We start from the raw sequence: 13696 nt of genomic DNA, 5'->3' as shown, positions 1-13696 counted from the left end.
GTAATGAGAGATTTCTTTTGCACAGTTTATTTTAAAGTACAAAAAGATTTCGTTGCTTTTCTTTCTAAGTTATTTTGTGAATTTATATGTGTTTAGGTTAGTATTTGTGTGTGGAAATGTGGATTTTTTAAACCTTTAAACCATTGTTAAAACATATAAACACTTCTATCGACTACACAAAACATCTCTCATTACAAGTGATTTTACACTTTAGACAGGATCAGTCAGCTGAAAATTAAGAAAATGTTGATCAAAAGACTAAGAAAATGTGCATTGTCCCTTTAAAAATCAAATAAAGTTGGGCTAAACATACAGGCTTGCAGCTCTAAGTGTTCAAAGAAAGAAAAAAATAGCATTATTCTTTGAGTAATTGGTATGTAATTATTACTGATTAAAACAACTAATGTTTATTGGTGGAAAAAAAAGTGAACCAACTGGCCGCTAAACATACATGCTGCATCTCTAAGTGTTCAAAGATAGAAAAAAAAAACATTTTTACAGACGTAGGGCAATAAGAATTTAATAAGATAAATAAAAAAAACATGCCTGTTGCATAAAAATGAATTGAAAAAAATATGGTTAGGTTTGTCTGCAACATGTGTGCTGCACGCTCAGTGGTCAAAATTGTGCAGGCCATTTTTTGTCGCAGCGGTGCACACGTTCACAGACTAACGTGTTGACAGGGAAGATGAGAGGGAAGCCACACTTTAATCTGAAAACATTGTCTTAAAAAAGAGGCCCGCAGCATATATGCTGCACTGCGTTGAGGTGATATGAGAAAATATGAAAAATGTTTCCTCAATTTCCATTTATTAGAGACTAACAGTGTATCAAACAACGTGAATGTATGCACAGGTTTTAGTGTCCTTGAAAATAAGAGTGGTGGGCAAAGCAGCATTTGTGACGTGCTCGTGCAGCGTAAATGCTGAGATTTTTCTTGAAATTTGGAAATATTGAAAAAATTTATGAAAATACATCATACGGGAGACTAAACAGGTGACAGACGTAGGGCAATAAGAATTTAATAAGATAAATAAAAAAAACATGCCTGTTGCATAAAAATGAATTGAAAAAAATATGGTTAGGTTTGTCTGCAACATATGTGCTGCACGCTCAGTGGTCAAAATTGTGCAGGCCATTTTTTGTCGCAGCGGTGCACACGTTCACAGACTAACGTGTTGACAGGGAAGATGAGAGGGAAGCCACACTTTAATCTGAAAACATTGTCTTAAAAAAGAGGCCCGCAGCATATATGCTGCACTGCGTTGAGGTGATATGAGAAAATATGAAAAATGTTTCCTCAATTTCCATTTATTAGAGACTAACAGTATATCAAACAACGTGAATGTATGCACAGGTTTTAGTGTCCTTGAAAATAAGAGTGGTGGGCAAAGCAGCACTTGTGACGTGCTCGTGCAGCGTAAATGCTGAGATTTTTCTTGAAATTTGAAAATATTGAAAAAAATTATGAAAATACATCATACGGGAGACTAAACACGTGACAGACGTAGGGCAATAAGAATTTGGTGGGAAAAAACAAAGAAAAGTGGACAAAATGGGCCAAAGACACATATGATGCATATCTGCAGAAGATTACTGCATTAGTGCTGTACAGCTGCAGCATATATGTCGTTTCCAACCCCCGGGTCAACCTCAAAAGAGTTATATGGATGCACGTGGAAGACGAATGATTTTTTATATTCGGTCAGTGTGGGCAGAGAACCAGCGCTCTGTAGAGAGTACACAATACTTTAAATGCACTTGAAAAGTGACTGTACCTGATCATTCTGCAAGGCAATCCGACAAGAATCCATTTCTACTAATCCATCTCCAGTGAACGTACCTCAAGAAATCGAACATTATTGTCCATATGAGAGAGCAGCTGCAGGTGTTGTAGATCAGCAGCTAAGGTCTTCATATGACTGATCTCCTGGAGTAGAGTCTTTATGAATCCCTCCGCTTGCTTCACTGCAGTCTGTGTCTGACCTTGGATCAGCTCTGTCACTTTGGTTTGATTGTCCTTCAAAGACTGGATCAGCTCAGAAAACTCTCTCCCATTCTTCTCCAGTGCCTTACTTGCTGAAGCCTAATAGTAAAGAGGGATGAGTGGATGTCTTAAAATTAGCCACACAAGCAATACCATACCATACAAATTAAGATGGTTACAGGTTTAAAGTAAAGTTAAATGTCCTCCAACCCTGAACATTTCAATAGCTTGTTTCAGCTCTTTCACATCTTTCTCCTTTGCTTCAATTATGTCAATGTTCTGCTTCTGCAACTCCCCCAACTTAACCTTTAAAAGAAACATAATTGCAATTAAAATTCAGTAGAACAAATTTTAGTGTCTTTAAGCCTTTTTATCTCTTTTATTGGCACTGTACAGAAAAAGAACATGGGCCAGACTCAAATTCATTCCACCCACATAAGCAACGTGTTGAGCATGTGTGTTAACCACTGGTAATAGGCTGGTATTTGGCCATTTTGGCATTATCAGTCAAGTGCTTAAAAGATTGTGTATTTTCAGTCATCTTTAGTCAGATTAATTTACATTGTGACTGTGCCTAAGATGCAATCAACTGTCAAAAACACATCCTGGAATTTAGCACATGTATCTCTTCACTTCACTAATAATGCATTCTCAATTACCCCAATGAATCGCTAACAAATGACAAAGAAGCTTTGGTATGGGAAAGCTAAGAGAAAAATCCAAAAGAGTTTCCTTTTTTTTTCGGAAAGGGCTTAGATGCCTTTTTGTTTTTGGCACTGACTCAGAAACACCCATCACAAAAATAGTTTACAGCGCCTACATTGCTCTCTAGTTACATTACAAAACCAACACCTATCACTACTAAAAACCAAGTCCTGGCTCAGACTTTTAAGAATGACATTGTGCATTTTTAAATCACACTTCTGACCTGTTTATTGGCCACCTCCACTTCCATTGCGATGACATTATGACCTCTGTGTTTATCAGTAATGCACAGGTGACAGATGCAGCGTTGGTCTGTGTGGCAGTACACCTCCAGCATCCTGCCATGATCAGGGCAGATGTTCTCCTGCAACGTTGCATTTGGCTCCACCAGTCTGTGCCTCTTTCCGTGCAAAGTGTTATGCAAATCAAGATGAATATCACAGTATGATTCCACACACTCCAGACACGTCTGTTCAGCTTTGCGCTTCCTTCCGACGCACGCATTACACTCCACATCTGTGGATCCACTTGAATGAAGAGCTGGAGCTGTGTCCTCCATGATTGTGGATGTGCTGGCACTGGCAGTACTTGACTGAGTTTCGTTTCTGTGGAATTATGCTTATTGCTCTGGCAATGCAGAATTAAAATATTAAGGACAAGGGTGTGGTTTCAGCCCCGGAACAAGGGCAGTGACTCAGAGGACTGCTATTGACAAAACCACTGAAAGGGTTGTCTTGACTTTTGTTTTTATGTTTTAGCACAGTCTGTAAATAAACTGCACTGGGTTCTCTACAAACTTGCCTCCAGTGGGCTATATTGTACCAGGCTATGTTCTTTCACAATAAATAACAACTCTACTGTACTAATGTGTTCAGTGTCACATTATCCATTCCTTCAGAAATCAATCTAATTCCAATATGATGCTCAAGAATATTTTATTAAGGTTCAAAAGAACCACATTTCCCCCATGCTCAGGGCATGAAAGCAACAAGACAATATTAATTTGAGTTTCAGTTTTATAATCAGTATTTTTTTAGGAATAAATGTATTTGTATATGTTAAGTTGAGTTTGCTTTGGCTGAACCCTTTGGCAAACAATAGTGGATTACAGTACTTCAAACAATGATTCTGTGTTGCAAACAGACAGATATATTAAGGGCAGAATGTATGACAACCCATGAGCTATGTACAAAATCGAATACTAAAATAGCTGTATACTGCAGTAAACTATATAATTCACACTGCATTTTTTTAAACAGTATTAAATGTCACTACAAGGTTATGTCGTGGGTGTCTACGGCTGGTTGTGTTGGACATGTGCCAACTGTTGGGTGGTTTTGTCTCTTCTAGTTAAAACAGTTTGCGGTAAAGAATATTGCTAATACAAAGGGAGCAACTCAAGTTGGCGAGCAAAGTTGTCATTTCGTTGTAGTGAAACGAGTGCCGATCCAGTGCTGGAATTTTGTTATTTCTTTCATGTTTTGCTGCGTGATTTTTGCGCTGTCATAATTGGTGGGAAGCAACGGAAGGCGTGAAGTTCTTGCGCACATGACGCATGTTTCATTCTAGTGAAATGACAAAACAAATGCTAGGAAATTGGTGCTTCTCAAACTGAAGGTTGCCACGTCAACAAGTGTCGTCAAAGGCCATCTCAATTTGAAAGGATCCTTGGAAGGCAACCTTATTTTTGCATCCTTCATTCAGCTTATTTTGAGGGATGCATCAAGTGTATCCTTCATGTCGTTCAATACTTTTAGACCCACAATTCACAAAAAAGAACTGATGAAAAAGAGTTGACACTGAGCTTGTCTGAGTTCATTATGAAATGTAAGACACAATTGTACATTACAATAATGTTTTCGGAGAAAAAGGCATGCATGTTATCTTTTGTTTTGGTGTGAATTAATCACTTAACACTAAACAGCCGCTGGGAGACCACAGACTCAGTCGCACAGATGCAGTCAATCTTTGCACTGCATTAGAAGAAAGCCAGTTGTGAAGTATCCATGCACATTTACTAGACCGTCTCATTCGAGCATTTGCTGAGGAGGAATCTAGTCTACAAGCCTCTGAAGGACTGCACTGAAGGACATAGCCTCACTCGGATGCAGCCTTCAAATTGAGAAGCACCTGTGCAAGAAATAACTGCAGCTTGAAATCGCTGAGTAATGAGATGTGAATTCATCTAATTTCTCGTAATGTTATTGTTTACAGCAGCCAATGTTGTCCTACACACATCTGTGCATTAAATGGAAATATGCCATGAAATGCAGAAAATGATTTGAATGGTTAACAACGCTGCTGAGTACTGTATGTCAATTCTTCACTATCTTTGCAAAGCCTTGTCTGTGTCACTGCAATTCTAAGCAGTCCTCAATGTCATTGTTTGTCCTGGTTGAGAACTGTCAGCGTTTTTTCTTGGATCATGGAATTTTTTTTTTTTTTTTTTTGCTGGATCTTATATAGGCTACTCTGACTATAACTCCAGGCACATGTCTCTTGAATTGTAACAAATTCATTCATTCATAGCCTATAGTGGTTTTACCACTGTACCAGAGGCTTTACAACATGTAGCCAGATATTGCTGTGCAATATCTGACAGAGTAAATGTCACAAATTAGTCACAAATTCTTTTTTGTTTAGTGTTTTGTCCAAAGAGAAAAAAATAACTGAAACTATAAGAGCTAACTTCAAATGAACAAACACAAATTAAACAAAAAAATAATATTGGTATTTTTCCATCACCAATAATTATTATTTGTGTAAAACTCAAAACTGTAAATTAGTTTTAGTAATTGTCAAATAATTTCTCTCTCTATTTATTATGCACTGTACTTCTGTCATGTCTGCTGCTTTTATTTCAATCCTTTATCTTTCATCGTTGTTCTTTCATCTTTAGTTTCATTTGCAATGGCTTATCATTTCTCACACCATAAATGGATTTGTTCATAGTGTCTGTTGTAAGTCAGTGCATGTTTCATTTATGTTTCTTTTTTCCTTTGACTTACATTGGTTATTTTGTAGATGATCTGCTGAAGCAGTGTTGAACAATCAGAGGTTCAGTAGAGCATAATTTATTTTGCAGATGACACTTGCTTTTTGATCATGCATTTTAAGTCTGTTTTTTCTAAATATTTCCGGCCCACTCTACTATGTTTGAATCGTTTTCTATAAAGAAATGGCTGAATAATTAAGTTAGAAGAGTTCAAGTTATTTATCAACATATCATGGTGTCTTAGCAGTAATGGATTACGTAATGGCTGACACCTGTTCCCTCACATATTTACTGTAAAGTAATCACTTGATGAATCACTTCCTTGTGTTTAAAATAGCCAGCTGAGTTGAACTGATAATATAAGCCTATAAGGAAAGTATACCACACACATAGGCCTACAACAGTTAAATAAATCAAATAAACAAGTCAGCTAAATAAAATGTAATTTCCACCTATATTCTAGTTTTTATTTCTGTTTCCAAGATTTGTACTTTAGAACTTCTCAGTTTATAGTTCTGGTAATACCCTCTGTGACGTTGTGGAATAAAAGTGAAACTATCTGTAAAATTGTTCAACTTCTGCTGCACCGTCGTGGAGGTAGGTTGGTTGTTTTTTTATGCTTAAATCTGCATTACTATTGTAACTGTAATTAAATTTACATTTCCAAATTGTGTTCTTGTAGAATATCAAAGAGAATTGGTTCACTATACCTTATATGCAAAATAAGAGAAAATAAGAAATATAAAGTATAAAATAGTATACATAATACCAACAGCAAAATATATAATTATAAGAGCATGTACTGTAATTTATACAGTATATTACTGATGTCCCGATCAAGTGTTTTGTGCCCCCGATACTATTTGTGTCATTGAATATTGAGTAACTGCCGATATCAAGTCCCAATCCGATACTTGTATTGGTGCACACTTCAAATACAAGTTATTTAAATCAAGCAATGTATACAGGGATGAGCTAAAGTGTTTCTCAGAGACAAGGGCTCAAACGTGAAAAAGGGGCATGTCTCTTCTCTCTCTCTCTCAGCTTCATCTATAAACTACTTTTCTATTATGTTCAATATAAACTTATTCTATTTTATACACAAAGCAGGATATTTGCAACCTAAAGAAAAAAAGTGGAGATAAGGTTAGAGCATATACTGCAATACTCCAAATATCAAAACTAGTTTTATCTTTAGATTCACTTCAGTAATGCTCTGAAGTTATTACGTCTCTGTAAAAGTGTTCTTTCAAATTCCGAAATTTACTATAAGCAAATTGCTAATTATGGGGGAAAAAATAGACCAACGTGTTAAAAGTATGGACTGTGCTATGTTTAAAGGGATAGTTAATAAAAATTCTGTCATTGTTTACTTTTCCTTGTACCTGACTTCCAGTCTTCTGTGAAACAATACTTTGGGAAATTTATTTGCAAAAATGTCTCATGTTATTTGTTTGTATAATACCATGTTTTTAGACCCCACTGACTTTCATTGCATCCACAAAAACAGTCAAAAATCTAAATATATTAATTTTTGTTCCACCGTGAAAAAAGAAAAAAGAAAAGCAAACAAAGAAATACAGGTTTGAAATGACATGGATGTATAATTGGATGATAACAGAATTTTTATTTTGAGAGTATTGAAGATTTTGGACAACCCTGCTTTAAGCAAACCACAAAAATAACCAATCTATTACAACATTTATCTGAAGGTTTGTTTACCAGACGTCTGTACTGTCGTGGGAATACAGCAGCAAGATGTTTCGGACATCTGTATTTGTGAGCTCTTTTTGTTCTTGTTGTGTGTGCCCTGGGTGTTTCTTTGTTGACATTCAACCAAATTGGCATAGTGACAAACAATCCTACATAATGTATCATGGCACTACAATGTGGAATGCGATGAGAATCATGAGCGAGGGCTTCTCTCCTTCCGCTGATGGCATGCTGGGTCGTGGAGTCTATGTCACTAGAAGCTTTGAAAAAGCCTCCCGTTACCCTCTGCATTCAAATGGGGAGATGCTTGCTGTTCTCAGACTCAGCGTGAGAGTGGGCACGGTGAAGAAGATCGACTACCAGGGTCATCCTTTACAGAAGACCTGGTATGAACATGGATATGACACAGCGTGGGTTCCTCCTAACTGTGGCATGGTGAACAGTGGCCTAGAGGAGAACTGTGTGCATGATCCAAGCCGAATCACAGTGCTGGAAGTCATTCAAAACCCCCGATTCTGGTAGATTCTGTGAAAAATAATGAACACTTCAATAATAAATGAATTCACTCAAAAACACACATTCTGATTGTGATGGGTAAAGCGTATTCGGCGGCGGGTAAGGCTGCGTCATGTCTGCATACTATATCTATTATGCAGGCATACCAGGCTGACCTGCTGAGGGACGTGAGTGAGAGTGAGGAGGTCAGTGCTGACGTGGTTCGCGAACTGCGTCAGGCTGCTGATTTATCCCTGCGCGCAACCAGAGAGTCGGCCAAGCTAGTGGGTCGATCTATGGCAGCTCTGGTGGCCGCAGAAAGACATCTGTGGTTAAATCGGACAAATATAAAAGAAAAAGCTTTCCTTTTAGACACTCCTCTCTCCCCCCTGGGTTTATTTGGCGATGCTGTAAATTCTGTCATCGATAAATTCCAGGAGAAGGAAAAGCAAACAACAGCTTTTAAGAAATTTCTCCCTTTAAAAATTCATGTCCCTGGGGCTGCTGGGCGGGAGCAGCCCCGGCCGTCTGTGAGCTCATCATATAGGGCGCTGAAGCAGAGTGTCGCGTCTCGTGCTCCCCCTGCAGGACAGTGGGCTCAGCCGTGGCACTCTCAGCCGAAATCTCCCAGTAATAGAACTGATCTGAGGACAGTTATATTAGCTAAGAATGCTTCGGCTAAGAAGAAGTCCTGGCGCCACGGTGCGCAGGACACTGAGGGTGGTCCACACCGACACAGACAATAGACCCCACAGACAATAGAAAGGGATTATGCTATCCAATTCAGGTGTCGTCCACCAAGATTCAGAGGGGTTCTGCCTACAGTGGTGGGCCCCGAGCAGGCTCTGGTTATGGAACAAGAGGTGAAAGCACTCCTTCAAAAGGAGGCTATAGAACGGGTTCCTCCTCCCAGTGTGGAGTCAGGCTATTACAGCCGATATTTCATCATTCCACAATAGGATGGGGGGTTGCGTCCAATTTTAGACCTGCGCCTATTGAATCGCTCGGTAGGGAAGCCAAAATTCAAGATGCTCACTATCAAGCAGATCGTGTCACAAATCAGATCCGAGGACTGGTCTGTCACGATAGATCTAAGGGACGCGTACTTCCACATTTCCATCCTTCCACAACACAGGAAGTTCCTGAGGTTCGCCTTAGGGGGCGAGGTGTACCAGCACAGGGTTCTTCCGTTTGGCCTAGCTTTATCTCCCCGCACTTTCACGAAATGCATGGACGCAGCACTAGTGCCCCTGAGGCTTCAGGGTGTTCGTGTCCTCAATTACATCAACGATTGGTTGATTTTAGCTCAGACAGAACAGAAGGCTGAACGCAAAGAAAAGTGTATTATCTCCTCAGAAGACCAATTTTCTGGGTGTCGTTTGGGTGTCGGTTTCGATGCAGGCGCGACTCGTTCCGACCCGCATCGTTTCGATTCTCTAAGCTGTGAAACAAGTAAAGTTAGGCCAGCTACCCACTGTAAAACAGTTTTAGAGACTGTCGGGTCTGATGGCAGCAGCGTCCGATGTTATACCTTGCGGCCTGTTGTACATGAGATCGCTACAGTGGTGGCTCAGGACCAAGGGATTCTCCCCGAGGGGAAATCCGCTCTGCACGGTCAAAGTCACGCGCCGCTGCCTTCGTGCTGTGGTCATGTGGAAAGAAACTTGGTTCCTATTCAAAGGGCCTGTGTTGGGGGCTCTTTGTCGTCGCGTAACGCTAACGACGGATGCTTCCCTCACAGGGTGGGGGGCGGTCACGAGTGGTCGTCCAGCCTAAGGGCTGTCGCAGGACCATCATCTATCACGGCTTATAAATTGTAAATTATATTACAAATAATAATCGCCGGGACGGGGTCAGCCTACTATTAGTAGCCCCATTCTGGCCGGCCCGAGTATGGTTTGCGGACCTGATTTCTCTCCTGGAAGGCTCTCCCTTGGAGCTCCCGGTCAGGAGGGATCTACTCTCTCAGGCGGGCAGCATGATATTTCACCCCCGCCCAGTATTGTGGGCTTGGCCTCTGAGGGGGCCCAGCTCATGAACTCTGGTCTCTCAACCGAGGTTGTTGAGACCATTCTTCACTCCAGAGCTCCATCCACGAGGAAGCTTTATGCCTTGAAGTGGAAACTCTTCACTTCTTGGTGTGGAGAGCACCTGCAGGACCCAGTTAACTGCCCAGTGGGTGCAGTGCTGGAATTCCTGCAGGAGCGCTTCTCCACAGGGCTATCCCCCTCCACACTAAAGGTGTATGTGGCGGCACTGGCTGCTTACCATGTCCCTTTCAGTGGAGTTTCTCTTGGGAGAGACCCGCTTATAACTCATTTCCTTCGTGGCACACTGAGGCTGAGGCCAGCAGTTCGTATGAGAAGGTCTTTCCCTACCTCCTCTTGAACCTATCAAAGAAGTTCCTGAGAAGTTTCTCACGTTTAAGACTATCTTTCTTCTTGCCATCTCCTCACTAAAGAGAATCGGAGATTTACAGGCTCTGTCGGTTTCACCCTCGTGCCTGGAATTTTCGCCTGGCATGGTTAAGGCTTTTCTGCATCCTAGACCAGGTTACGTTCCCAAGGTCCCTACTAATGTTGTTAGACCTACAGTTCTGCAGGCCTTTTGTCCTCCTCCATTTCTGTCGTCTGACCAGGAGAAACTTAATTTACTCTGCCCTGTTAGGGCGTTAGACGCCTATGTCCACAGAACTGCCCTGTGGAGGAAGTCAGAACAACTATTTGTGTGCTTTGGGCCACCCAAGAAGGGGTGTCCCGTGTCTAAACAGAGAATGAGCAAGTGGGTGGTCGAGGCTATCTCACTTGCCTATGAGTCGGCTGGTCAGCCTTCACCTTTGGCTGTATGAGCCCACTCTACCAGGAGTATGGCGGCTTCTAAAGCCTTACTGTCAGGAGTTTCCCTCAGTGACGTTTGTGATGCGGCTGGATGGTCTTCACCGCATACTTTCATTAAGTTCTACGACCTAGACTTAAGTTCTACCCCTGGGGCACAGGTGCTCTCGTCCTCTGTGCGCTAGTTCTCACATGGCGGTCACTTGGTCCTATGGCGACGTGGGTATTAGCGTTCCCACAGCGTTTGACGCAGCTCGAGTTCCCTTGAAAGGGAACGTCTCGGTTACGTATGTAACCCTAGTTCCCTGATAGGGAATGAGACGCTGCGTCATTCCACCATACTCCCGGCCTTCCCGCATAGTGCTTCCTTCAGGCCTATCAGAAGCTGTTGGGCTTGTGTTTATGGGGTGCTTTATAGTTTTCTGGTCGATGACATCACCCGCCTATGACGTTCCATCTCTCCATTGGGCGGATTCCATACGTGCTTCATGACGCACAACGCAGGGGCGTTCCCACAGCGTTTGACGCAGCGTCTCGTTCCCTATCAGGGAACTAGGGTTACATACGTAACCGAGACGTTCTATAAAGTTTTACTCTTTAGAGGCTGTTTGGCACCAAAAGGCTCCTGAGCATGTAAGTTAAATTAAAACAAATTTTTACTTAAATTTTATTCAGCTAAATTAAATGAAGCTTTTAAAGCTTTAAATTATGCAGAAAACTAAGTTTGATGTAGACAGAAAGTTTCACAACATAATTTGTGTAGTTCACAAGGTCCATTCATCATAACGTTTATATTTTCAAACTGCATATTTTTTATATGGTTATTCACTAATTATCAAATATGTGAAAACCTTCAAAGTGCTTTGGTTACTGCCATGGGGGACAATGGTTATGGCACTGGAATACAGAAGTATCCTGGACGGAAAGCATACATCATGTACCACGGCACTACGATGGCAAACGCACAGAAGATCCGAAGTGAAGGATTCAGACCCTCTTCGGATGGCATGCTAGGTTACGGAGTTTAATTAAGCCGGAGTCAAAAGATAGCTTCTCGTTACCCTGGGAATGCTAGAGGAGAACAGCTGGCCATTCTTAAAGTAAGTGTTCGAGTGGGAAAAGTGAAGAAGATTGATTGTCAGGGTCATCCCTACAGAAAACCTGGCATCAACATGATTATCACACTGCATGGGTCCCGTCAAACTGTGGAATGGTATCCAGTGGATTAGAAGAGGACTGTATTTATGATCCAAGCCGAATCACGGTTCTACAGATTATTCCAAACTAACTAACTTTTGTCAGCTTTATTTTGGTACTTTAATCTGACTGGCACCAAAAAAGTGTCAATATAATGTAAACGGTAAATATGCTTTTCCACTGAGTTTTGCCAAACTGTTTACCTGTAAAAATCTTTTTTGAATGAATGAATGAACAAATCATTCAATCATAACATATAAAAATATAAATAGGCCTATAGCGGTTTACTTGTATTTATGTATGTATGTCATCATGTGCTTTGAGTCTATTTTGAGAACTTTTTTAAGCAAAGTGGAATAATCAGACTTTGAGACTCAATAAAAACGTATATTTGCATGTCTCTGTTGTAATTTCTTCAATAACAGTTTCCTGATAAGCACTGTGAGAATCGTACATGTATGCAAAACAAAGATGAAAATAAATTTGCATTTCCACTTGTTTCTCAAACAACTAGTACTATTCTTGTCATTGTTTTGTTGTCATTATTATTAACATATTCATTTATTTCATTTATTATATATTGTTTTATCAATTATTGTCAAAAAGTAGAAACATTTTTGGAAAAATCAAATAAAATGGAAATTTGGACATACTTATTTATTTGGTTGCTTTTGCTCTTTTTTATTGCTATATATAATTTTTTTTTTACTTCCTACCATGAATGGCCCTGTATGTTTCAGTCTAAATCTGTTTACAAGAATAGAGTGGAATTTGTGTGCATGTTTCTCTGAGTTTAACTGGTTCTTCTGCATAGCAACATGTAGAGAAACTGCATAAGTCACATTGAGTCACACAGATATTATATCACAGAAGCGATCACAGCATTGGGGGTTTTCCAAGCGTAAAGGCTCGTACTGAATGGATGAGTCAGTGACTCTTCACTTGTTGAAATGAACTATTTCTATTTACCTATAACTATTACTATATATAACTATAACTATTTAGCACAAATGTCAGAGCATGTCAGAACACCTCAAGGACCCCAAAAACCCCTTAGACCCCAGAGGGTTAATGTCTTGACAACACCCAACTGAAACTGAAAGTACACATTGTATAGAAGAACTCAATGCATTTATGACTCCAGCCTCACTTACACTTTATTTTGGTTGTCCACTTGTTACTAGACATTTTACTAACTATAAGAACTTTGCAACTACTTGTCAACTAACACTCATTAGAGTAGACTGGTATAGGGTTAGTAGAATAAGTTGAAGAGTTACTTCTGTAAAGTGTCTGCTGTGTAAGCATCAAAATAAAGTGTTAGCAGATATTGATCCCTGAATATTTTCTAAAACAAATCTATATTACTTTTGGCCTAAGCAGCAAGACAGATACTATAAATCCAGAATAAAATTATCACCATGCATAAAGCTTCAATGTATATTAAATTACATGTATCAGTCTTCTATAATTAAAATGATAGTTTATGGGAACGATGCTCATTACTTGAATTTCATCATGTAAATTATCAAAATTATAACTGACATTACACCACTATACAGAATATTCTGTGACATTTGGGGAGTCTCAAATAGCTTGCAATCAAATCAAATGCTTTGGTAAATGCGGAAACTGTTTTATGCTGCTGCCTGCCAATGGAATATTAGGCTTTGTGTGGGACATCCAGCATGGGGAACAAGACTAGATTTTAAATAAGCCTGAATAAGTTAAAGTGACGAGCGAAGGCCAAGTATGATCACCAGATACTGG

The 13696-nt window shown here is 40.0% G+C and overlaps 2 protein-coding genes across 2 annotated transcripts in view; one reads left to right on the top strand and one right to left on the bottom strand.

Annotated features, from left to right (window-relative positions):
* Positions 1-3294, bottom strand: part of LOC143740811 (tripartite motif-containing protein 16) — an 86010-nt gene extending 82716 nt beyond the window's left edge. The window contains exons 1-4 of the mRNA XM_077232869.1: positions 2916-3294; positions 2198-2293; positions 1844-2086; positions 1653-1730 (exon numbers count right to left, since the gene is read on the bottom strand). Of these exons, the coding sequence (XP_077088984.1) occupies positions 1653-1730; positions 1844-2086; positions 2198-2293; positions 2916-3251 (753 nt within the window). The 5' untranslated portion in view covers positions 3252-3294. The remainder of the gene's footprint in view (positions 1-1652; positions 1731-1843; positions 2087-2197; positions 2294-2915) is intronic.
* A 4044-nt stretch (positions 3295-7338) lies between these two features.
* On the top strand, positions 7339-12152 carry gig2q (grass carp reovirus (GCRV)-induced gene 2q). The gene is made up of 2 exons (XM_077236677.1): positions 7339-7919; positions 11865-12152. The coding sequence occupies exons 1-2, from the start codon at positions 7446-7448 to the stop codon at positions 12015-12017; spliced, it is 627 nt and encodes a 208-aa protein (XP_077092792.1). The 5' UTR covers positions 7339-7445; the 3' UTR covers positions 12018-12152.
* The last annotated feature ends 1544 nt before the right edge of the window (positions 12153-13696 follow it).

Source organism: Siphateles boraxobius, unplaced genomic scaffold, assembly GCF_051911475.1.
Source record: "Siphateles boraxobius isolate OS27281-9 unplaced genomic scaffold, OSU_SipBor_1 1, whole genome shotgun sequence".
NCBI lineage: Eukaryota > Metazoa > Chordata > Actinopteri > Cypriniformes > Leuciscidae > Siphateles > Siphateles boraxobius.
The sequence above is the reverse complement of the archived record's forward strand: the minus strand, read 5'-3'. Positions and strand labels throughout refer to the sequence as shown.